Here is a 26,871-nt window from a genome sequence, read left to right on the forward strand (position 1 = left end):
TGGCGAAGCTTCGGCTGTTGTGGTCATTTGGGAAGTTAACCAGTGGATGGAAGACCCCTCTCTGTCTGTCTGTCTGTCTCTCTCTCTCTGCGCCTCTCCTTCCCTTTCTGTATAACTCTTGACTTCCAAATAAATAAGTATTTAAAAATAAGTTATTTTATTTTGCTACCTGAATTTTTTTTTCTTTCATTCTAAAGACAAATACTTGGGGCTGGCGCCGCAGCTCAATAAGCTAATCCTCCGCCTATGGTGCCGGTACACCGGGTTCTAGTCCCTATCGGGGCGCCAGATTCTGTTCCGGTTGCCCCTCTTCCAGTCCAGCTCTCTGCTGTGGCCCGGGAAGGCAGTAGAGGATGGCCCAAGTGCTTGGGCCCTGCACCCCATGGGAGACCAGGAGAAGCACCTGGCTCCTGGCTTCAGATTGGCGCAGCGTGGCGGCCATTAGAGAGTGAACCAACAGCAAAAGGAAGACCTTTCTCTCCGTTTCTCTCTTTCTCACTGTCCACTCTGCCTGTCAAAAAAAGAAAAAAAAAAAAAAGGACAAATACTTGGGGCCGGCGTCGTGACTCACTAGGCTAATCCTCTGCCTGCAGCGCCGGCACCCTAAGTTCTAGTCCCGGTTGGGGTGCCGGATTCTGTCCCGGTTGCTCCTTTTCCTATACAGCTCTCTGCTGTGGCCAGGGAAGGCAGTGGAGGATGGCCCAAGTGCTTGGGCCCTGCACCCCATGGGAGACCAGGAAGAAGCACGTGGCTCCTGGCTTCGGATTGGCGCAGCGCGCCGGCCGTAGCAGCCATTTGGGGGGTGAACCAACGGAAGGAAGACCTTTCTCTCTGTCTCTCTCTCTCACTGTCTATAACTCTACCTGTCAAATAAATAAAAAATTTAAAAAAATAAAAATTTAAAGTCAAATACTTGACTTTGATAAATGCAGGTGCTGCAGTGTAAATTGAACATCTGCTGTTTGCTATTCTTGTATTATAAGCTGTAGGCAAATATTCTCACTTAGTCCCTACCTTGATTCTGCAGGATAATGGCATTACCCCTATTTTTCAAATGCTGAATTGTGCCCTGGTCTGTCGAGTCCCAAAGTCCATGTATTTTTTATCTTCTATTGTCTTGGCTTTGTACCAGAACCACCTTTGGAGCTTTTAGTGAGTACCAATACCCACCCATGCCTCTTCTCCATACTCAGCTTGTCTGGGGTACTATCTGTAATCCTAGAGAGTATCCCATGTTGAGGACCACTGCTCCTTTTTACCACATTTCTCCATAGTTATAGGCACTGACTTGTGAAGCCCTGTAAAGCAAAAAACTGGAGGTGAACATTTTGGGGTTTATAGCCTTGTAATTGGAATAAGAAAATGGTTGTAAAAGACAAGGTCAGTTCTTTTTTGGCTCTTAGAATAGAAGCTGCAACTGGGGGCTAATAGTGAAGTAAGATTAACCCTAAACCTCCTATCATCTTTTTATCATCTTACCAATTTCTCCAGAAATAACGACTTTGAATTTTTTAAAAAAGGTTTACTTATTTATTTGAAAGAATTACAGAGAGAGGGAGAGGGAGAGGGGGAAGGGGAAGGGGAGGGGGAGAGGGGGAGAGAGAGAGAGAGAGAATACCTTCCATCTGCTGGTTCACTCCCCAAATGGCCACATCTGGGTCTCCCACGTGGGTGCAAGAGCCTAAGCACTTGGCCCTTCTTTACTTGCTTTTGCCAGGCACATTAGCAGGGAGCTGGATCAGAAGTGGGGCAGCCTGGACTCAAACTGTCACTCATATGGAATGCTGGCATTGCAGGCAGTGGCTTAACCTGCTATACCACAATGCCAGCCCCACCACTTTGAATTTTTAAGTCATGTGAAGGGTATGTCTCATCTCTACTGTCTGTCATGAGTTTCAGTTTCCTTATGTGTGAAAAAGAGAGATCTAAATGTTAAGAGTGACAGAATATTAGTGTCTGATTATTGCCTACTTAGGAACTACCAGACATAGTCTCAGCCCCCAATGCCTCAACTACCTAACCATCTGTCCCTAACATTTTATTTTTGTGTCTCTAATATGGCCTCTTCTTTCCTCTCTGACTTCATTTTTTAACACTTTCCTCTCACTCCTTTCTTTGTTGTTCCTCAAAGATATGATGCATGATCCTGTCTTAAGGTCTTTGTGCTTGTGGTCTCTCCCTGAATATTCTTCCCCCAGATTTCATTCATATCTATGTTCAAATAATTCCATCTCTAAACTGCCTCTGCTGGAGCCTATGTTATAGTGCAGCAGGTTAGGCAGCAGCCTGCGATGCTGGCATCCCATGAGTTCTCAGTTCAGCCTGGCTATTTGGGGAGTGAACCAGCAGATGGAAGATTCTGTCTCTTTCTCTGACTTTCAGATAAATAAGTCTTTTTTTTTTTTTAATTAAAAATTGCCTCTGCTGACCAAACTATCTAGAATAGAACCTCCCACCACTCTATATTATATCTCCCTGTTTTAACTTGTATATAAACTTTTCACTCTTTTATATGTATGTTATAGTCTGTGCTTTTGGGGTGTATTGCATTCATATTATATTTTAAGTCTTGTTTACCCATACAACAAGAATGTAAACTTCATAGGAAAATGATTTGTTCTGTTTTGTTCACTGCTGAATCTCCAGCTATGCAAGTAAATATTTAATATTATTAAAGAGTTGAATTTCTACTATACTGATAATGCTCTTTTACAAAAAATTCAAAAACTAGTGGTAGGATAAAAACTATATATTTGAGGCCGGCTGTGCCGCTCACTAGGCTAATCCTCTGGTTCTAGTCCCGGTTGGGGCGCCAGTTCTGTCCCGATTGCTCCTCTTCCAGTCCAGCTCTCTTCTGTGGCCTGGAAAGGCAGTGGAGGATGGCCCAAGTGCTTGGGCCCTGCACCCACATGGGAGACCAAGAGGAAGCACCTGGCTCCAACGGAAGGAAGACCTTTCTCTCTGTCTCTCTCTCTCACTGTCTAACTCTGCCTGTCAAAAAAAAAAAAATATATATATATATATATATACACACACACACACACACACACGCACACACACACACACACTTGAGGCAGGCATTCGGCCTAGTGGTTAAGACATTGGTTAAGATATCCATGTCCTGCATCAGAGTGCCCTAGATTCAATATCTGCCTCCATCTTCTGAGTAGTTTCCTGCTTATGCGGACCTAGGAAGCAGCAGTGATGAATCACATAACTGGATTTCTGCCACCCACATGGGAGATTTGTGTTGACTTCCTGGTTCCTGGCTTTAGCCCCAACCCAGTCCTTGCTGTTGTGGGCATTTGGGGAGCTGCATCTCTCTCTCTTTCTCTCTGTGTCTCTCTAACTCAAATAAACAAACATTGAGGGGAAAAATCTATATGCTGTAGGTTTTATTGATTAATCTTCAGTATTTTTCCTTAGTAGTAGCTTTATGAATAATACATATTTTAACAGCCTAGTTATTTTTTCTATCAAAAAATTTTTAAGAATTTTATTTGACCGAGAGAAAGAAAAAGCAGGCACTCCCACCCATTGGTTTACTAAAAATGCCCTCAGTTGCCTGGACTGGGTTGAGCTGAAGCTGAGAACTCAGTCAAGATCTCCTGAGTGGTTGGCAGTTACCCAATTACTTGATCTGTCACTGCTGCCTCTCCAGGTATGCCTTAGCAGGAAGCTGGAATCCAGAGCAAGAACCAGGCATCCAGCCTCAGCATTCTGATACGAGTCTTGAGTATCTTCACGGGCATCTTTACTGCTAGTCTAAATACCTGCCCCCCCCCCCTACTCCCCACCCCTGGTTTATAAGATACCCCTGGTGTCTTATAAAGGCCCTTTTAAATCCAGTGGGGTTTTTTTTGGAGGAGGGGGGAGCGGGGTAAGGGGCGCATTCTGCACAGCAATGAAGATGCTACTTTGGACACCTGCGTCCTGTATCAGAGTGTCTAGGTTGTAGTCCTGCCTCTGCTTCCCAATTCCAGCCTACACACCCGGGGGGTGGGGCGTGGGGGGGGGGGCACAGCTGAATCAAACTCTCAGCTCCCAGGCATTTGGCAAATAAATCAGCATTTGGTGAGTGAACCAGCAGATGAGAGATCTGTCTCCTTCTGTGTATATATCTCCCTCACAAATGCAATAAACTTTTAGAAATTAACCCAGCTGAGGCTGTTGTGTTGTAGTGGGTAAAGCTACTGCCTGCAATGCCCGCATCCCATACGGGTGCTGGTTGGAGTCCTGGCTGCCCCACTTCCAATCTAGCTCCCCACTAATATGCCTAGGAAAACAGTGGAAGATGGCCCAAGTCCTTGGGCCCCTGTTGCCCACATGGGAGACCTGGAAGAAGCTCCTGGCTTCTGGCTTTGGCAAGGATCTGCTCCAGCCATTGCAGCCATTGGAGTAAACCAGAGGATGAAAGATTCTCTGTGTGTGTGTGTGTGTGTGTCTACCTCTCTCTGTAAACTCTGCCTTTCACATAAATAAATCTTTAAAAGAAGATTTATTTATTTATAAATACATATTTATCTTCTTTTTAAAGATTTATTTATTTATGTGAAAGTCAGAGTTACACAGAGAGAGAAGGAGAGGCAGAGAGAGAGAGAGAGAGAGAGAGGTCTTCCATCTGCTGGTTCACTCCCTAAATTGGCTACAATGACCAGAGCTGCACTGTTCTGAAGCCAGGAGCCAGGAGCTTCTTCTGGGTCTCCCACGTGGGTGCAGGGGCCCAAGAACTTGGGCCATTTTCTACTGCTTTCCCAGGCCATAGCAGAGAGCTGGATTGGAAGTAGAGCAGCTGGAACTTGAATTGGTGTCCATATGGGATGTCGGCACTGCCAGAGGCGGTTTAACCTGCTACACCACAGCACTGGCCCCAGTAAATAAATCTTTAAAAGAGAAAATAAATCCAGTCTTGGTCTAGCTAAAAACATAGTTTTGCTTGAAAAAATTGCCTTGTTCCTGAGCAGGAGGCATAAAGCTAAAGATGTAAATGATCATTTGTAGTTTATTAATGGTAGTACCTCTCTTTGTCTTCTGGTTTAAATAGTTCTGGGTTCAGTTAGGATCCAACAATGACCAACAAATTTGTAGTGTCCCAGAGTCTGTTGGAAAATCAAAATTTTACTGTTAAATCTGGTAAAGTGTACCCTTTTGACACATTAGTTGATAGTTGATATTAGCTATTCCGTGTGTAGAAGTGGGTATTGGGTATTGCACATGGCAGGGTAGCAAGGTAATGTGAACAAAGTGAGATGTAGAAAACCCCTACTTTCTATAAATTCGAGTATGTGTTTTCTTGGAATGAATTTTTAATTTCTTGAGTTCTTAAGTTTAGAAACTATACGGTAAGTGAAATAGAATTATTTAAATAAACCTTGATGATTATAAAGTATCTCAGGTTTACTAGTTAGATTTGACAAGAATGTAATGTGTAATAGTCAACTATCAAATTGCCTTAGCTTAAAACAGTAAGGCCTATTGTTTGTATTATGATCTGATACAGGTTGAGTGGCTCTCTTTGCATCTTTCCTGTAAGCAATGACCCCTTCCAATATATGATGCTGCCATCTTCTTATGTAGCCCCCTAAGTTACAACAGAAGGGGAAGAAACATTGTAGGTGATTTGCACAGATTTTATGGCCAGACTTAGAAATGGTACATTCAGTTTCTTCTGCATTCCTCAGAACAGAACGAGGAGCCCTTGACCCTAACCACAAAGGAAAGCTGATCTTCCCTTATGTCTAGGGGAAACATGAAATAATGAAATGGGAAGATTCACTTAACATTGTCACTGCCACAGCAAAGTTTTTGAAGAATAAAATATACCATTTTTAAAAAGATTTGTTTATTTATTTGAAAGGCAGAGTTACAGAGAGGCAGAGGCAGAGAGAGAGAGGTCTTCCATCCACTGGTTCAATCCCTAGATGGCTGCAAAGGCTGGAGCTGCACCATTCAGAAGCCAGGAGCCAGGAGCTTCTTCCAGGTCTCTTACACGGGTGCGGGGCCCAAGCATTTGGGCCATCTTTTACTGCTTTTCCAGGCCATAGCAGGGAGCTGGATGGGAAGTGGAGGAGGTGGGACTCGAACCAGCGCCCATATGGGATTGCGGCACTGCAGGCGGTGCTTTACCTACTACACCGCAATGCTGGCCCCTAAAACATACCATTAATCATATCTTATAGAGAGGACTCTTCTAATGTTTTTTTAACTTTTTATTTTACCTGGCTTTAGTTCCCTCTTTGATTTCTGCCTTTCTGTCATGCTAATCTGCCCAGGGATACAGTGGGATCAGTGTAGTGAGTAAAAATCATCTTATTTGCTTATGGCTTCATTTATTGAACAAGAAGTTCCAACTATAAGTATTTATATCTTTGTTAATAAACACTTTGCAAAAAAAAAAAACAAATTTTTTGTCTTCAATATAAATTTCAGGGCCGGCGCCGTAGCTCACTTGGCTAATCCTCTGCCTGTGGTGCTGGAATCCCATATGGGCCTCGGGTTCTAGTCCTGGTTGCTCCTCTTCCAGTCCAGCTCTCTGCTGTGGCCCAGGAAGGCAATGGAGGATGGCCCAAGTGCTTGGGCACCTGCACCCGCATGGGAGACCAGGAAGAAGCACCTGGCTCCTGGCTTTGGATCGGCGTAGTTCCAGCTGTAGTAGCCATTTTGGGGGTGAACCAACGGAAGGAAGACCTTTCTCTCTGTCTCTCCCTCTCACTGTCTGTAACTCTACCTATCAAATAAATAAATAAAAGAAATCTTTAAAAAATAAAATAAAATTTCAACTTGTTGGATTAGTCGTATTTAGGTTTTATTTAAAGTCTCAGTTATTGGGGCAGAAATTGGGCTTAGCAGTTGGGATGCCACTGGGATAGCTGCATCCCATGTCAGAATGCTTGGATTCAGGTCCCAGCTCTGCTTCTAATTCCAGCTTTGTGCTAGTATGCATCTTAGGAGGCAGCAGATGATGATTTGAGTGTTTGGGTCCCTTCCACCGATATGGAAGAACAAGATTGGGTTCTGGTCACCTGGGTTTGGCTTAGATTTTGGTAAGTTTGGGGAAATTTGGTAAATGAGCCAGTGGGTTAAAAATCTCTCCCTCCCTCCCTCCCTCTCTCTCTGCCTTTCAAATAAATTAAAAATTTTTAAAAGGATTTATTTATTTGAAAGGCAGAGTTGCAGAGAGGCAGTGTCAGAGAGAGAGATAGACATCTTCCATCCACTGGTTCACTCCCCAAATGGCTGCAACAGCCAGAACTGAGCCAATCTGATGCCAGGAGCCAGGAGATTCTTCTGGGTCTCATAAGTGGGCACGGGGGCCTAAGGACTTAGGCCATCTTCTACTGCTTTCCTAGGCCATAGCAGAGAGCTGGATTGGAAGGGGAGCAACCAGAACTTGAACCAGTGCCCATATGGGATGCCAGCACTACAAGTGAGGGCTTTACCTGCTGTGCCACAGCTCCAGCCCCATAAATTAAATTTTTTAAGAATCTGAACAACTAAGAATATTCTTAAAACTTTACCTAATCTTTAAATGCCAATTATCATTCCTACCATCTATATAAAACGAACTCATTGTTGAAAAATCAATGTTCTGAAGAGATTCATTTGTTTATTCATTCATCACATCTTTGTTGAGCTCTTATTATGTGCCAGGTACAATACTAGGCATTCTAGTGGTAGACATGGCAGAGTTTGTACAGTCATAGAGTTTATATTCTGGTCAGATTTCTTGATCACCAGAATCTGAGATATATGGTACAGTTCATTATTTAGTAACCAAAAATGTATTAGTCAATATGGCAGCTGTAAGGATTACAAAATGAAAATAAGTACCATTGGGTTTATGCGATGTAAATGGATTTGTGAATATTGGTTTTTAGAAATTATAATGTCCATGGAAATAATATGGATGTATTTTTTTCTTGTAGGTAATTTAAATAAACCTCATATATCAGTTTCTCAACTTGGAGGTCACCAAGCAATTCCCCCTCGTCCAACTGGACAACCTCTTTCTCCCAATTTGGCTGAAGGTATGAATTCTTTTACTTGAAATTTCATTTGAAAGCCAATTTACTGGTCATGCTTTGAATCTAACAGGTCAGTAGCAAATTATTGTTAGATATTTTTAAATGACTTGGGAGAAACAGTCATCTTAAATTTGGTCTAATGGATTTCTTAAGCACAGAATTATTTGTTGTGCCTCTCTGAACTACATTCTCTTTCATCTCTTTCCTTTCTGCCAGGGTATGTAGATTTACTTTCTTCAAAATATGTGTGCAAAAATATCTCACAGAGGCCTTTTATAAATTAATTTACCCACCTATAAAATTCTATATTCATGAATATACTTGTTTTCTACTGAATACTTATTTAATTTTACAAAAACATTCTCCAAAAATGAAAATCAGTATGATTGAATGGAGCTGTTTAAGGGAGATGATAGAAAGATGTAGAAGTCAAAATGGCCCAAGAGGTTTTTGAATCCAAAATTAATTGTAGTAAGGATCTAAATCAAGACTTTGATGAGGGAAAAGAGGTAGTGGGAGAAAAAGAGGGTATATCCAGGAGACTGCTAAGAAAGAATCACAAGTTAACATTTGTGAGTCACTATGTAGATGAAGATGATATAGAGTTTGAAAATTTCAAAATCTTTACTGAATTTTCAAGATTTCTGACAGCATATGGAGTTTGGGAGAAGGAATAGATAAGGAAATCATTGCTGTATTAATCTTTGGATTTCTATTAAGATAAACTTTTGTGAATAGGTTGGTAATCAGCAGTGGGAATATTTTCCTGGGAATGATTAGGAAACTTTGCATAGCTAAAATCATATTAGTTTCAAGATTTGATTAGAGAGTTTGAAATAAAGCTTAAAAAAAAGCTACCTTACTGCCCAGTGTCAAACAACAATGTGTCTTAACTTTTGTAAAGCAAGCCTTAATGAATTTTTTTTTAAAGTCTTATACTCTTTTTAATTTGATGCTTTATGCTATAGCTGCACAGACGAACCATAATGGAGACCTTGGTACTTCGAAGCAGAACCCTTCCAACACTCTTCAGCGTTTAATTCCAGGCTCCAAAATGGAGAGCGAACCCAAAATTCAAGCAGATTTACTAAAGCAGGCTTCCAAGGATAAAGTTGGTGACTTCCATAAATTGAAGCAAAGTAAGAATCAATTGATGACTATTATGCTGCAAAGATTTCTTTAAATATGTTTGTTTGCAAGGCTGAATTAAGGTCTTCAGTATAATAATCTCTAGCGAATGTGTGGTAAAGTTATATGTATGCAGAGAGAACATTTGATGATGTTAAAATGCAAAAGGAAAGTGGGTTTTAAATAGATAAGATATAGACTATTTTTAAAGAAAAAAAGAGCTGCTTATGTTCTACAATATTTAATAAATTTCAGATGAATTGATTTTTTTATGTTATTAGTTCTTATGAATGTAAACTTCTTTGGAGAAATGAGGAAAGTTATATTTTGGTTGATTAATGAATGAAAACTTTGATTAGGAGGGAGAGAAGGTAAATAGCTTTGAAAAACGATCCACTTCGGAAGAAGTATATGCCGGGGAGTCTGCCATAGAGAAAAGCTCAATACTGCTTCCTCCTACAGTCCTTCTAATTGCAGTTTGAAATGAAGTAGAGTCAACAAACCATAGTATTGTATAATGAAGTATTACTGCCTAATTATTTCAGATGTGTTGATTTCGATAAATGGACCACCCCTGTTAATCTTCATTGCTCTCTAGTTGGTGGATTCTCGAGAAGTCTAAATGCAGTATAAAATTCAGAAATAGAGACAATTTGGGACAAGAGAGTGCCCTTTAGGTCAGCACTCTTACATTGTGCTTTCCACTCTTGCTTTTTGTGACTTTTTCCTACCTTCCCTTCTGTCTAATTTGTCTTTGGTTTATATGATGGCTTCTATGGCAGCAACTGTTCAGCACTATTTAGGCTGCTATTTGTGTACAGGTTGCTTTTATGTTTAAAGCTGGGCAGTGTTATAACTGTGAATTTATTCAAGGTATTTTTATTGGTCTTAAAATAGTTACATACATTTTTACATATATATGAATATATACTTTTATATGTTTAATTGACTGTCATTCTTGTTACTTTAAAGCATATCTGTGTATCTTGAGTATTATATGAAAAAATTTTACTTACAAGAATGTAGCTATCATTTAGGTGTAGTGAAAAAAGTTTCACTATTGATCTGAAAGCCTTTATTTCAACAGGAAGTATTTATATCTTAATTTCATTACATAGGTTTTCTTCTAAACTTGTATTATCATATATGTGTATTACCATATATATATATATATATATATATATATATATATATATAATTGTTGCCTTACCTGTTTTTCCTCACACTTTTAGGTAAAAAGATTGATTGGAAACAACTTCTCATAAACAATTGCTCTTGGGTTTTAAATTCTTAACCCAAATTTTTTTCAATGTATCATTAATATATTAAGGGTGGAAATCAATGTGTGCACCATTTTGGAATTTATTTCTTACATACCTTTTAACCTATTGAAGAGTTATACACTTGTCATTTTAAATATGTGAGTACATCCATCTGAAGGACCTTCAAAAAGTTCATGAAAAACATGTATTATGAAAAAACTATGCATAGATTTCAAAATTATTTTATACCAGAAATAAGCGTATCCTACTTTTATTTAATTCTGTTTTCCACATTCACACATGTATTCCATTGTGGTTAGACAATAATAATCGTTCACTTAGATCTACTTTCTCATTAATTATTTAAATTACTATGTATTTTTTCATTTTCATTGTCATGACTGACTCTTTTTTTAAAATTATTTCCTATTCTTCCTAGTTTATGTGTTCCTTTAGAAGTATAGCTTCTATCTGACTAGCTTCATACCTCCTGTTTCATTCTTGTGTTGTCAAATTGTGTCTTGAGTAGATTTATGGTGTCATTGGAGATACTTATCTCTTTCCTGTGGCTTGGCCACAGGATTGATTTTTATCTTGTATGAGATGCTTAGAATATATTGATTCCTTAAAGATGTTTTAATAAGAATTTACTTTCTGGTAGCCTATTTTTATGTGAGGAATTTTGTCGTAATTATTTCTTTATATATAATATGTATAGTTTTGACCACTTAGCCTGTGAACTTTGTAGATTGGTCCTATATATTTGTATCAGATCTCTATAAATGGCCCAGATACTGATGTTTCATAAACTACTTTTATTATGGTTTTCCTTTTATTGCCTTTCTTTTTATGAGGTGTCTGAAAAAGGGTCATAGAAAATGCATAATAGAAAAGCACTACATGAAAAAACACCTATACATGGGTTTCAAATCTTTTTGTGCTAAAATTAACTAATTTTTAAATTTAGTTTCCATGAATGTTTGAAGTTTCTTCATATGAGGCTTTATTATGTTTTATCATACAAAAGGTTTTCTATGAGAAATTATTTTTGTTGTAGCAAAATATACAGAAATTCACCAAAGCATATAATTTGGTGGTATTTAGTGCATTCACAGTGCTACACAATCACCAGCACTGTCCATTTCCTGAATGTTTTCATCATCAAGGAAGTAAACTCCATACCCATTAAATAGCCATTCTTTGTTCTTTCCTACCCCAACCCCTGGCAACCATTAATCTGCTTCTGTCTTTGGGGTTCACCTATTCTGGATATTTCATATAATAGAACCATATAATATATAACCTTTTGTGTCTGGCTTCTTAGCATAGTTTTTCCAGATTCAGCCATTATGTAACATGTGTGAGTACTTTATTCCTTTTTATTGCTAGATAATATTCAGTTGAATGAATATATTCTGTGTTCCATTCATCTATTGGTGGATGTTTTGGGGTTGTCTCACCTTTTTGGATTATGTGACTAGCACTGCTGTGAACATACACATACAAGTTTTTTGTTGAACACCTGTTTGCAGTTCTTTGGACTATGTACCTAGATGTGGAATTGCTGAGTGTGTTAATTCTATGTTTGGCTTTTGAAAAACTGCCAAACTGTTTTTCATAACAGCTGCACACTTAACATTCCCACTAGTAATGTGTAAGGGTTACAATTTCTCCACATCCAAAGCTTTTTCCCCCTTTCCCTCTTTTTCAATATTGTCATTCTTGTGGATGTGAAGTAGTATTATATTGTGGTTTTGAATTTCATTTCCCTAATGACCAATGATCTTGAGCATTGTTTCATGTACATGTTGGTCATTTATATGTCTTTTTGGAAAAAAAAAAAGTCTCTTCAGGTCCTTTGCCTAGATTCTTAATTAGGTTATTTGTCTTCGTTGATGAGTTGTTAAGATTTCTTTATATATTCTAGATACTATACCTTCAGTATATACATGATTTACATGTATGTTTGCCCCTTCTATGGGTTCTCTTTTCACTCTCTTGGTATTTACCTTTGATAAGTGTCAGAGTTTGAGGAATCCAACTTATCTGGTTTTTTTCTTTTGTTGCTCATACTTTTGGAATCATGTGTTTTCTTCTAAGATTTTTATAGATTTAGCTCTTGTGTTTAGGTCTTTGATCCATTTTAAGCTAACGTTTATATGTGTTGTGAGGTAGGGACCCAACTTTATTCTTTTGTATGTGAGTGTGTAGTTGACCCAGCACCATTTGTTGAATAAGACTGTTCTTTCCCGCACTGAATGATCTTGGCATCCTTGTCAAAAATCAGTTGACCACAAGGCAGGCATTGTGGCACAGAGGGTTAAGCCAGTGTCTGCAATAACAGCATCCCATATTGGACTGCCAGCTGTTTAACTTCTTATCTAGCTTTCTGCTACGCACTGGGAAAGGTAATAGAGGATGGCCCAAGTACATGGGGCCCTGATACCCATGTAGGAGACCAGGTTGGAGTTCCTGATTCCTGGCTTTAGCCTGGCCCAGACACTCTCTTTCCCTCTCCCTCCTTTCCTCTTCTGTGTTACTTTGTCTTTCTAAGGAAATAATTGATCTTTAAAAAAATAATTGACTGGGGTCAGTGCCATGGCTCACTATGTTAATCCTCTGCCTGCAGTGCCAGCATCCCATATGGGCGCCAGGTTCTAGTCCTGGTTGCTCCTTTTCCAGTCCAGCTCTCTGCTATGGCCTGGGAAAGCAGTAGAAGATGGCCCAAGTACTTGGTCCCCTGCACCCACATGGGAGACCAGGATGGGGCACCTGGCTCCTGGCTTCGGATTGGCGCAGCACTGGCCGTAGCTGCCATTTGGGGAGTGAATCAATGGAAGGAAGACCTTTCTCTCTGTCTCTCTCTCACTGTCTAACTCTGTCTCTCAAATAAATAAATAAATAAAAATTTTCTTAAAAAATAATTGACTGTGGATGTATGGGCTAATTTCTGAGTTATCAGTTCTATTTCATTGGCCTCTCTGTCCTTATGGGAGTTTTATACCATTTTTGTTGCTGTTGATTTTGAATTTAGAAAGTGTGAATCTTTTAACTTTGTTCTCTTTTTATGAGATTATTTTAGTAATTCACGATCCCTTGCATTTCATGTGAATTTTATGGTCTGTTTTTCTATTTTTATTTAAAAAGTAGTGGGGATTTTAATAGATTGTCATTGAATCTGTGGATCATGTTAGGGTGCATTGCCATTTTAATAACATCAAGTCTTGCAATTCATGAATATGAGACATCTTTCCATCTATTTAGTGATGTTTTGAAGTTCTCTTAGTGATGTTTTACAGTTCTCAGTGTACAAATCTTGTGCCATCTTGGTTAAAATTTATCTCTACACATTTTATTTAGATAGTTTTATAAATCAAATTTTTTTCTTTTCAGATTGTTCATTGCTTGTTCATAGAAATATGACTGATTTTTGTGTGTTGATGTTATATCCTGCAACATTGCTGAATTTGATACAAAAGGTTTTTATTTGTGTACATTCAGACATGTTTATCTTGACTCTTATGACAGTCTCTATTCCTCTAATAGAAAATCATTTTCCTTTCTCTGGCCATAAATATACTAGTTAATTTTCTTTGACTTTTTTCCTAATTGCTTATTTGACCTGTCTGGAATTTACAGCAATCCAAATTAACTTTTCTTTATATTGATATCCATTTGTGCCAAGATTCTTGTGAATTTTTTATTTTCCTTTGGTGATATTACTTCTCCCTTATTGCATACAAATTAAGCTACTTTGTTGTTCTTAGCTTATCTTCAGAATTTCCAGTTTTGATGATTCTTATCTTTATCCCCAGCACATGGGGTTGAAAACTACTGTTTAATAATCATAATTTTTCCACTTTCAGTTTATCAAATTCAATGGCTAATTTTCAGAAACCTTAATTTATATACAATTAAATCTACATATTAAATTGAGTATTATTTATTATCTTTAGTTTTTTTTATCTGAGACTCCCCTTATTTGTGCTTTATTTGGTTCATCATACTCTTACACTTTTTTCTGAAAAAACATCTGACTTTCCAATTTCATCTGGTATCTAAGTTCATTTTTCTCATTATTTAAAATGGAATATTGTTTCATTGCATTTTCAATGTAGATATGCTCTTATATAAATTATAGTTAAAATTTAAAAAAATTTATTTCTTTGTTTATTTGAAAGAGTAACAGGAAGAATAAAACCCAAAAAAGGGAGTATAAACATTAAAAGCAATTAAATAAGTACAGATACTCCAATAACTACAATAAATACAAAGAAAGTTATCTGTTAAAAGACAAAAGGATACCAAAAAACCCCACAGACATGCAACAAAATAAATAAATAAAATTTAAAAATCCAGCTATGTAAGGTTTCTTTTTAATATTTTTCTTTTTATGTATAGTGTTTCTAATTAAATCTTTTTTTTTGACAGAGTTATAGACAGTGAGAGAGAGAGAGACAGAGAGAAAGGTCTCCCCTCCGTTGTTCACTCCCCAAATGGCCGCTACTGATCCGAAGCCAGGAGCCAGGTGCCCCTTCCTGGTCTCCCATGCAAGTGTAGGGGCCCAAGCGCTTGGGCCATCCTCCACTGCCTTCCCAGGCCACAGCAGAGAGCTGGACTGAAAGAGGAACAACTGGGACTAGAACCCAGCGCCCATATGGGATGCTGGCGCCGCAGGTGGAGGATTAGCCAAGTGAGCCACAGCATCGGCCCCTCTAATTAAATCTTAAATACACGGAGAGACAAACTTTATAAATAAAAGGACTATAAAAGATATTCCTCTCTTATGGATATAGCCCCAAAAGAATTGAATACAGCGACTTGAACTGATATTTGTTATGCTCATATTCATATCATCATTAGTCACAATATCCAAAAGATTGACACAATCCAAATGTTGATTGACAGATGAATGAATAAACAAAATTGGGTGAATACATACAATGAAATTCTATTCAACCTTAAAAAGGAAATTCTGCTAAATGCTACAATATGGATAAACCTTAAAGACATTATACTCAGCCGGCGCCGCGGCTCACTAGGCTAATCCTCTGCCTTGCGGCGCCGGCACACCAGGTTCTAGTCCCGGTCGGGGCACCGGATTCTGTCCCGGTTGCCCCTCTTCCAGGCCAGCTCTCTGCTGTGGCCAGGGAGTGCAGTGGAGGATGGCCAAGTACTTGGGCCCTGCACCCCATGGGAGACCAGGATAAGTACCTGGCTCCTGCCATCAGATCAGCGCAGTGCGCCGGCTGCAGCACGCCAGCCGCGGCGGCCATTGGAGGGTGAACCAATGGCAAAGGAAGACCTTTCTCTCTGTCTCTCTCTCTCACTGTCCACTCTCTTTCCAAAAATAAATAAATAAATAAATAAATAAAATAAGACATTATACTAAGTTGAAACAAGACAGCAACAAAGGACAAACATTGTAGGATTCCACTTATTTGAAGTACCTAGTGTAGTCAGATTTGTAAAATCAAAGTAGAATGATGGATCCCATGTTCCAAGAGAGGGAAAGGGAATTATTGTTTAATGAATATGCAGAATTATCAGTTTGGAAAGATAAGAAATTTCTGAACATAGATGGTAGTTATGATTATACAGAGTGCTGCTGACTGTACACTTAACAATGGTTAAGATAGTAAATTTTTTATGTATGTGTATTTTACCACAAATTAAAATAAAGTTACCCTTTGGTGAAACCTAATTAAAAGAAAGTTGATGTAAAGTAGTAGCAAATTATCAAATAGATTGTAAGGGAAAATGAAAAAAGAATGATCTACTAGAAAGAGGAAGTCATCATCTAAAACTATAGGCAGGAAATAGGAAAACAAAAAGCTGACATAATTTCAGAGGGTAATTGACAAGTACAGAATGTGACAGATTTAATATATTTATATCAAAACTGTAAGTCAGAGCAGACACATAAGCTAGTGGTTAAGATGCCTGCATCTCATATCAGAATACCTAGATTTGAGTCCTGGCTTTGGCTCCTGATTCCAGCTTGTCTCACTATATGCTGGCCTCAATAAATAAATCTTAATAAAAGTAAAAGTCCTACATTTAACAACTTTGTAAAATCAATCATAAGCAACTTATGAGGGGTTTATCATGGACATTTCAAAAGTTATAGAACTCAGCAATAGTGTAAATACTACGCATACCACAATATGAGGGATACTTTGAATATTGTTTTTATAGCTAAATTTATGATCTCGAGAACATTAAGAGAAAAATCCTGAAAATTAAATTAGTTGAATTAAACTCAAAATAGTAGTGGTAATCATAGTTGTGATTGTAGCACCAGCAGTTGGTAATAATGATGGTCCTAATGATAGCTAACATCTATCATAATGAGTGGTAACTATGTACCACTTACTATTCTTATGTTGCATTAATCAATAGCTACACTTTTTGCAAATTGTGGCTATGACAATGAACAAGAAGGGTTTGCTGTTTAAGCTGCAGTAACTTTTCTGACTATAGATCACCATTTCTTCTGTGGCAGATTTTTACAATTCTTCTAATGCATTTGGGATGCCTGTCTCAGAGTAACCTGCAGCTTTCCTGAAAACTCCTTGCTCTCTGTCCTGCTGAAAACTGTAGCCCTTTTCTGCTGCAAAATTTCCTCCTTCATTGTAACCATCACATCCTCCCCTGCCACCATATCCACCACCACCATAGCCTCCTCTGCTGCTACAACTGGGACAACCAGCAGAGTTGCCATCATCACCTCTTCCATAACTTCCTCTATGCCACCACCTCCACCGCCATAGCCTCCTCTTCCACTGAAGTTTCCACCGTGGTCAGATTTACCTCCACCACCTCCAAAGTTTCCTCCACAACCCATTAAATGCCAGATCCCCCTCCAAGGCCTCTTGGTGCCCCAGCAGCAGACTGCTTCTCTTGTTTAGAAAGGGCCTTTTTCACTTCGCAACTATGCCCATTCATTGTGTATTTCTGAACAGCAGTTTTATCAACTGTATCATGATCGTCAAAAGGTACCAAAGCAAATCCTCTTTTTATCCCCACTCTGCCTTCTTCCATAACTTTTATGGTTTCAGTCTTGCCAAATTATATTCCTCTGTCTTTTTTTTTTTTTTTTTTTTTGACAGGCAGAGTGGACAGTGAGAGAGAGACAGAGAGAAAGGTCTTCCTTTGCCATTGGTTCACCCTCCAATGGCTGCCGCAGCCGGCGCACTGCGGCCGGTGCACCGCGCTGATCCGATGGCAGGAGCCAGGTGCTTCTCCTGGTCTCCCATGGGGTGCAGGGCCCAAGCACCTGGGCCATCCTCCACTGCACTCCTGGGCCACAGCAGAGAGCTGGCCTGGAAGAGGGGCAACCAGGACAGAATCCGGCACCCCGACCGGGACTAGAACCTGGTGTGCCGGCGCCGCAAGGCAGAGGATTAGCCTAGTGAGCTGCAGCGCCAGCCTCTCTGTCTCTTCTTTAATACCACCAACAGAAATCTTCTTCACTGTTAGATGGGCACTAGGCTTTACCAGATCCTCTCTAGAAACGGCTCTCTTTGGTTCCATAACATGCCCATCAACCTTCTATGGTCAAACACACTTTACTGCATCCACTTCTTCAACACAAGAGTAAATAACAAACCAAAGCCCCTGGAACATTTTGTTTGGGGGTTTCTCATTACACAGTCTGAGTGTGCCCCATTTCTTAAAATATTCTCTTAAACTATCATCTGTAGTTTCAAAGCTCAAACCACCAATAAAAAGTTTCCTCGGCCGGCGCCGCGGCTCAATAGGCTAATCCTCTGCCTTGCGGCGCCGGCACACCAGGTTCTAGTCCCAGTCGGGACACCGGATTCTGTCCCGGTTGCCCCTCTTCCAGGCCAGCTCTCTGCTGTGGCCCGGGAGTGCAGTGGAGGATGGCCCAAGTACTTGGGCCCTGCACCCCATGGGAGACCAGGAGAAGCACCTGGCTCCTGGCTTCGGAACAGCGCAGTGCGCCGGCTGCAGCACACCAGCCGCGGCGGCCATTGGAGGGTGAACCAATGGCAAAGGAAGACCTTTCTTTCTGTCTCTCTCTTTCACTGTCCACTCTGCCTGTCAAAAAAAAAAAAAAAAAAAAAAAGTTTCCTCAACTGCTCTAATTCCTTTGGATCATGGCCCTCCTACCCCCAGTGGTGGTGGCAGTGATGACCACAGTTGGGCTGGGGGCAACCAGGTAGTGGTTTTACCTCCACTTTGAGACCAGACTTCCTCTTCCAACTTGAGTTCAATCCAATGGCAATTTTCTAGAAAATTATTGTATTAATCTATTTGCACTGCTATAACAGAATGCTACAAAGTAATATATAAACAAAACAGTTTATTTCTCATGATTCTAGAGGCTGGAAATATCAAAGACCAAGGTACAGGCAGGATTGATATCTAATGAAGGCTTCTGTCTTCTTCTAGTAATGGCGCCTTGTTACTATATTTTACAGATGGGAGACAATGCTGTGTCCTTTGATGGCAAAAAAGCAAAAGAGAGCATACCTGCTACCTTAAACTCTTTCATAAAAATTGTAATCCCATTCATAAGGGTGGAGACTTCATGACCTAACCACCTCCTAAAAGTCCCACTCCTTAATATTACCACAATGGGGGTTAAGTTTCAACATGAGTTTCAGAAGGGCCACATTCAAAAACTGTGAATTGCCAAAATTGAATCAAGAAGGTTTAAAAACTTGAAAGAAAGAAAAAAAAAAAAAAACACCAAAAACCAATACCCATTGAAGTTGACTAAGTAAGGGGCCAGCATTGTGTCATAGTGGGTTAAGCTGCTGCTTGTGACACTGGCATCCCATGTCAAAGTGCTGGCTTGATTCCCAACTGCTCACTTCCAATCCAGCTTCCTGCTAATGTGCTTGGGAAAGCAGCAGAGGATGGCACAAGTACTTGAGTCCCTGTCATCCATGTGGAGAAGACCTTGATGGAGTTACTGACTCCTGACTTCAGGTTGACCTGGTTCTGGGGAGTAGTATCTCCTTTCCTCTGTGTCACTCTGCCTTTCAAATATATAAATATATCTTCTGTCAAAGAGTTGAATGGAGGGGCCAGTACTGTGATATAGTTACCCAAGTCGCCACCATATGGGTGCCAGTTTGAGTTCTGGCTGCTTCACTTCCATTCCAGCTCCCTAATAATATACCTGGGAAAACAGTGGTAGATGGGCCAAATGCTTGGGCCCTTGTACCCATGTGGGAGACCCAGATAAAGCTCCTGGCTCTGGCTTTGACCTGGCTCTCCCCTGGCTGTTGTGGGCATTTGGGGAGTGAACCAGTGGATAGAAGGGCTCCCTCTCCCTCTCCCTCTCCCTCTCCCTCTCCCTCTCCCTCTCCCTCTCCCTCTCCCTCTCCCCCTCCCTCTTTCCTCTCCCTCTCTCCCTCTTTCCCTCTCCCCCTCCCTCTTTCCCTCTCCCTCTCCCCCTCTCTCTCTCCTTCCTCTCTCCCCTTTTCCTTCTCCCCCTCTCCCTCCCTCCCTCCCTGCTTTCCCTAACTGCCACTCTCGATTTTTTTTTCTTTCTTTGCAAAAACTAGTGGGGCAGATATTTGACATAGTGATAAAGATGCTATTTGGGGGAGTGATGCTATGGCATAGCGTGTAAAGCTGCCGCCTGCAGTGCTGAAATCCCATGTGGGTGCTGGTTCTAGTCCCGGCTGCTCCACTTCTGATCCAGCAGAAGTAGATCCAATAGAAGTAGATCCAGTAGAAGATGGCCCAAGCCCTTGGGCCCTTGCTCCTGAGTGGGAAACCCGGAAGAAGCTCCTGGCTCCTGGCTTCCAATCGGCGCAGCTCCAGCTGTTGTGGCCAATTGGGGAGTGAACCAGTGGATGGAAGACCGCTGGCTCTACCTCTCCTTTCTCTGTGTAACTCTTTCAAATAAATAAATAAATCTTTTTTTTTTAAAGGTGCTATTTGACATGTCTGCATCCCATCTCAGAGTTCTAGATTTGAGTCTCTACTCTCCATTCTACCTTCCTGTTAATGTGTACTCTGGAAGATAACTGGTAGTAGCTCGAATAGTTGGATTCCTGCAACCCTGATGGGAAACCTGGACTGAGTTCTTAGTACACAGTTTTGGCCTAGCTCAGCCCTAGCTGTTGCAGGCATTTAGGGAGTGAATTAATACATAAGAGATTCTCAATGTCTCTGCCTCTTTGCCTTCCAAATAAATAAATAAATAGTTTAAAATACTGGTGAAATTGATCAAATGTGGCACAGAAAGACAAAAATGGCACAAATTCTTAGTATCAAGAATGAATAAAATTAATAGAGATCCTAAAAATAATATTAGAACATTTCTTAAGAGGTATTATGAGGTTATTGCCATAACACTTGAAAATTTAGGTGAGAAAGATGATGACCTAGAAAACACCTCTCTACAAAATAGACACAGGAAGATAAGGAAAATCTAGTTGTATGTCTAAGATATTGAATCTGTAATTTAAAAGTTTCTCATAATGAAGTTTCTGAGGCTGAATCATTTCACTGGTTAAGTCTCTCCTGTTTACAGAGAAAATAGAATCAATCTAACATAAACTCTTTGAGAAAATTGAAAACAAAGAAATATTTCCCAATTCATTTTATGAGGCCAGAATAAATTGGACAGGAAAATTGGGAATATTATGAGAAAGGAAAATTACAGGACAGTTTCTTATTAACATGGTTATAAAAATTCTGAAAATATTAGTATGTTTTATCAAGAGACATAAAAATTATTTACATGTTGATTATGTTGAATTTATTCTGAAAATGCAAAGTTGGTTTTTTTTTTAAGATTTATTTATTTATTTGAAAGTTGGAGTTACACAGAGACAGAAAGAGAGGCAGAGGCAGAGAGAGAGAGAGGTCTTCCATCTGCTGGTTCACTCCCCACTTGGCTAAAATAGCCGGAGCTGCGCTAATCCAAAGCCAGAAGCCAGGAGCTCTTCAGGTCTCCTACAGGGGCCCGTGGGCTTGGGCAGTCTTATACTATTTTCCTAGGCCACAGCAGAGAGCTGGGTGATTTGGCAGTGGAGCAACTGGGAATGGAACTGGTGCCCATATGGGATGCTGGCACTGCAGGCAGCAGCTTTCTCTGCTACACCACAGCACCCACCTTATTTGTTTGATATTTGAAAAGCAATCTGGGGGCTGGGGCCGTGGCTCACTTGGTTAATCCTCCACCTGTGGCACCGGCATCCCATATGGGTGCCAGGTTCTAGTCCCAGTTGCTCCTCTTCCAGTCCAGCTCTCTGCTGTGGCCCGGGAGGGCAGTGGAGGATGGCCCAAGTGTTTGGGCTCCTGCACCTGCATGGGAGACCAGGAAGAAGCACCTGGCTCCTGGCTTCGGATCGGCGCAGCGCTGGCTGTAGCGGCCATTTGGAGGGTGAACCAACAGAAGGAAGACCTTTCTCTCTGTCTCTCTTTCTCTCTCTCTCTCTCTCACTGTCTAACTCTACCTGTCAAAAAAAAATTAGTTATGAAGAAAACATTTGAGGGAGTTCAATGTGTATTTGTGATAAAAAAAAAAAACACATTTTTTTTTTTTAATTTATTTGAAAGGCAGAGTTACAGAGAGAGGGAGAGGGAGAGACAGAGAGAATCGTCCATCTTCTGGTTCATACTCCAGATGGCCAGAACAGCCAGAGCTGAGCTGATCTGAAGTCAGAAGCCTGGAGCTTCTTCTGCGTCTCCCACATGAGTACTGGGGTACAAATACTTGGGCCATCTTATGCTGTTTTCCCAGGCACATTAGCAGGAGGCTGAATCAGAAGTGAAGCAGCCAGTACTCAACTGGCACTATATGGGATGTGGGTGTTGCAGGCAGTGGTTTAACCCACTACACCAAAACACCAGCCACTACACATTTATTTATTTATTTATTTATTTATAAATATTTATTTATTTATTTGAAAGTCAGAGTTACACAGATAGAGAGGAGAGGCAGAGAGAGAGAAAAGTCTCCCATCCAGTGGTTCACTCCCCAGTTGGCCACAATGGCCGAAGCTCTGCTGATCCAAAGCCAGGAGACAAGAGCTTCTTCCGGGTCTCCCATGTGGGTGCAGAGGCCCAAGGACTTGGGCCATCTTCTACTGCTTCCCCAGGCCACAACAGAGAGCTAGATCGGAAGTGGAGCAACCAGGTCTTGAACTGGCGCCCATATGGGATGCTGGCACTTCAGGCCAGGGAGTTAACCCACTGCGCCACAGCGCTAGCCCCAACTTTTTTTTTTTTTTTTTTTTGACAGGCAGAGTGGACAGTGAGAGAGAGAGAGACAGAGAGAAAAGGTCTTCCTTTTTGCCGTTGGTTCACCCTCCAGTGGCTGGCGCACGGCGCTGATCCGAAGCCAGGAGCCATGTGCTTCTCCTGGTCTCCCATGGGGTGCAGGGCCCAAGTACTTGGGCCATCCTCCACTGCACTCCTGGGCCACAGCAGAGAGCTGGCCTGGAAGAGGGGCAACCGGGACAGATCCGGCGCCCCGACCGGGACTAGAACCCGGTGTGCCGTTGCTGCAAGGCGGAGGATTAACCTATTGAGCCATGGTGCCGGCCTCAACTTATTTATTTTTAAAGATTTATTTGTGGGGCCATCTGGGGAGTGAACCAGTGGATGGAAGACCTCTCTCTATGTCTCTGCCTCTCTCTGTAACTCTTTCAAATAAATAAAATAAATCTTAAAAAAAAAAAAGAAAGATTTATTTATTTGAAAGTTAGAGTTACAGATAGAGGACTTCCATCCTCTGGTTCACTCTCCAAATGACTGCAATAGCCAGGTCTGGGCCTGGCTGAAGGGAGGAGCCACGAACTTCTTGTGGGTCTCTAATGTATGTTCAGGGACTCAAGCCCTTGGGCTATTTTCTGCTTTCCCAGGCTTGTTTCCAGGGAGCTGGATCAGAAATGGAGCAACCAGGACTGGAGCTGACACCCATATGGGATGCCAGCATTGCTGGTGGTAGCTTAACCCTCTAAGCCCCAACGCCGGCCCCAATACACATTTTCTTTCAAAGAAAAAAAAAAAGATTATTTGGAAAGCAGAGAGAGAGAGAGATCTTGTATCTACTGGTTCACTCCCCGAATGAACATAACAGCCAAGGCTGAAGCCAGGAGCCAGGATCTCCATCTGGGTTTCCCATATGGGTGGTAGTGACCCAAACATTTGGGCCATCTTCTGCTGCCTTCCAGGTGCATTAGCAGAAGGCTGGGTCAGAAGGGGAGGAGCCAGGACTTGAACTGGCACTCCTATATGGGATGCCAGCTTTACAAGCAGTGGCTTAAGCTACTGGACCATGGTGTATGTCCCAAAACAAGAATCTTTAAATAGGATTGGAAAGTAATTTCCTTAGCCTGATAAACAGTGTCCACAAAAATCCTTTAACAAACGAAGTTAATGATCAGCTGTCAGAAACCTTTACTGTGAACATGAGGATGTACCCATCATCATCAAATTTTTACTGTAGCTCCTAGTCAATGATATAAAGTACAAGAAAAGGAAATAAACAGTATAGGGATTGGAAAGGAAGGTGTAATTGATATTATTTATAAACAGCATAATTTTATATGTAAAAAGTACAAAGTATTGGCCGACGCCGCAGATCACTAGGCTAATCCTCCACCTTGCGGCGCCGGCATACCGGGTTCTAGTCCCGGTCGGGGCGCCGGATCTGTCCCGGTTGCCCCTCTTCCAGGCCAGCTCTCTGCTGTGGCCAGGGAGTGCAGTGGAGGATGGCCCAAGTACTTGGGCCCTGCACCCCATGGGAGACCAGGAGAAGCTCCTGGCTCCTGCCTTCGGATCAGCGCAGTGCACCAGCTGCGGTGGCCATTGGAGGGTGAACCAACGGCAAAGGAAGACCTGTCTCTCTCTCACACTGTCTACTCTGCCTGTCAAAAAATAAATTAATTAATTAAAAAAAGTACAAAGTATTAAATGTATTTTTGCAAAGTTAATAGATACAGGGTTAATATAAAAACTAATTGTATTTCAGATGAGATCAGGCGCAGAGTGGTATGGCTGTAGACAAAACTAGTTGCATGTCTATATGGAAGAGATGGATTTAAAAAGTAAAATATTAAATAACATTTTAATAATAGCATGAAAATGTGTTAGATAGCTTGAAAAAAAATTAACAGAGGGAGGTGTTGTGGCACAGTGGGTTGGGTCACCACCTGTAATACCAGCTTCCCAAATGAGTGCTAGTTAGAGTCCTGGCTGCTGCCCTTCGATGCAGCTCACTGCTAATGTGCCTGGGAAAGCAGCTGAAATGGCCCAAGAACTTGGACCCCTGGAACCCACATGGGAGACCCAGAAGAAGCATCTGGCTCCTGATTTCTTCCTGGCCCAGCCTCGGGCATTGTGGCCACTTGGGGAATGAACCAGCGGATGGAAGCTCGCTCTCTCTCTCTCTCTCTCTCTTTCTCTCTCTCTGTAACTCTGCCTTTAGAGATCTTCCGTCTGCTGGTTTACTCCCTAAATGGCTGCAATAGCTGGAGCTGGGACGATCCAAAGCTGGGAGCCAGGAGCTTCTTCCGGATCTCCCACGTGGTGCAGGGCCCCAAAAACTTGTGCAATGTATGGTTGCTTTCCCAATGCATTAGCAGGGAGCTGGATTGGAAGTGGAGCAGCCAAGACTCGAACTGGAGCCCATATAAGATGTTGGCACCAAAGGCAGTGGCTTTACCTGCTACACCACAGTGCTGGCCCCATAAATAAATCTTTAAAAAATTAGGAACAGATTTTAAAGAACTTCTAAAAACCGCAAAAATTTTTATGTAAATTAGCTAGTACAGAAGTAAATCCATGTCTGTGGATTATAAAATTCCATAGTTCAAAGATGTTAATTTTTCTCAGATCTAGAATGTCAGTGCAGTCCCAAATCATTTCAGCTTGGTTTTGTTTATGGTAGAAATTGATAAGCTGACTCTTAAAATTTGTATGTAAAATGCAAAGGGTAAGAATAGCTAAGGTCCAGGGCTGTGGTGTAGAAGATAAAGCCACAGCCTATGGCACCAGCATCCCATATGAGTGCAGTTTAAGTCTCGGATGCTCCACTTCCAATCCAGCTCCCTGCTAATGCATCAAGTCGTTGAACCCCTGTACCCACATGGGTTCGGGCTTTGGATCAGCCCAGCTCCAGCTTTTGCAGCCATTTGAGGAGTGAACCAGCAGATGAAAGACTTCTCTCTCTCTTCTTTGTCTCTCTCTCTCTGCCTTTGAAATAAATAAATCTTAAAAAAAAAAAAAAAAAAACCTAGACAATCTCTAAGAATAAAACTTAAAACTTTCTATTGTCAGATAACCACAATTTATTTTAGGAAAGCAGGACACTTTAAAATTTTATTTACTTATTTACCCGAAAGACAGAGAAACAGACAGAGATTTCCTATCACTTGTTAACTACCTGCCTGCAGCAGGTTTCCCATATCAGTTTTAGGGACCCTTGAGCCATCACCTGCTGCCTCCCAGTGTCTTCACTGGTAGGAAGTGGGAATCAGAAACAGCTCGGACTCCAACGCAGGTACTGCAATATGGGATGCAGGCATCTTAGCATCTTAACCACTGTACCAAATGCTTGTACCTCATAATTTATTGTGAAGTTGTTATTGATAAGGTAATTAAGTATGGTATTGGCACAGGACCAGACAGATGGATTGACAGGACAGAATAGATAAAATCCAGAAACTGACCACACCTATATGATCAACAGATTCAAAGATGAGTCAAATTGATCCTGCAGTGCAGTAGAGGAGAAGGATAGTCTTTGCCGGGACAATTGGGTAGCCATATAAAAAAATATTTATCTTGATCCTCCCCATATCACATAATACACAAAATTAAGCTCAGGATGGGTTACAGATATGAAATTTTTAAATTAAGAAAACAGAATATCCTCATGATATAAGGTAGTCTAGAATTTTATAAACCAGGTAACAAAATAAACTAGCTCTAAGAAAACAGCTAAATTATACTTAATTAAAATTAAGAATTTCTGTTCATCAAAAGACCAGGAAGAATAAGATGCATACAGCCTACAACTTAGCACCTTCTGCCTAACCAGAGACAACTTTACGTGTTACAGGAGGCATGTGTAAGAATGTTCATATTTATTACATCGAAAATTAGAAACAAATGTTCACCAGTATGAGAATGAATAAATCATGGTATACATTTCTCTCTTGGTGCTTAGAGGGAGATGGTTCCAGGACCCCCTTATGATACCAAAATCCTCAGTGGCTCAGATCTTTTATATAAATAGCTTAGTGGGATGGGCAGTTTGCCTAGTGAGTAAGACTCTAGTTAGGATGCCCACATTCCATATCAAAGTACCTGGGTTCAATCCTTGGCTGCAGCTCCTGTTTCTAGTTTTCTGGACCCTGGGAGCCAGCAGTGATGACTTAAGTAGTTGGGTTTCTACTACTTTGTGAGGGACCTGCATTGAGTTCTTGGCTCCTGGCTTCCCTAGCCCAGCCCTGGTC

At 41.0% G+C, this 26,871-nt stretch overlaps 1 protein-coding gene across 2 annotated transcripts in view; it reads left to right on the forward strand.

The window, feature by feature from the left end:
* Positions 1-26,871, forward strand: part of GOLM2 (golgi membrane protein 2) — a 117,405-nt gene that overhangs the window by 69,470 nt on the left and 21,064 nt on the right. For both annotated transcript variants that reach the window (XM_002717928.5, XM_002717930.5), the window contains exons 7-8: positions 7,926-8,027; positions 8,993-9,163. In XM_002717928.5, the coding sequence (XP_002717974.2) occupies positions 7,926-8,027; positions 8,993-9,163 (273 nt within the window). The remainder of the gene's footprint in view (positions 1-7,925; positions 8,028-8,992; positions 9,164-26,871) is intronic.

This window comes from Oryctolagus cuniculus, chromosome 12, assembly GCF_964237555.1.
Source record: "Oryctolagus cuniculus chromosome 12, mOryCun1.1, whole genome shotgun sequence".
Taxonomy (NCBI): Eukaryota; Metazoa; Chordata; class Mammalia; order Lagomorpha; family Leporidae; genus Oryctolagus; species Oryctolagus cuniculus.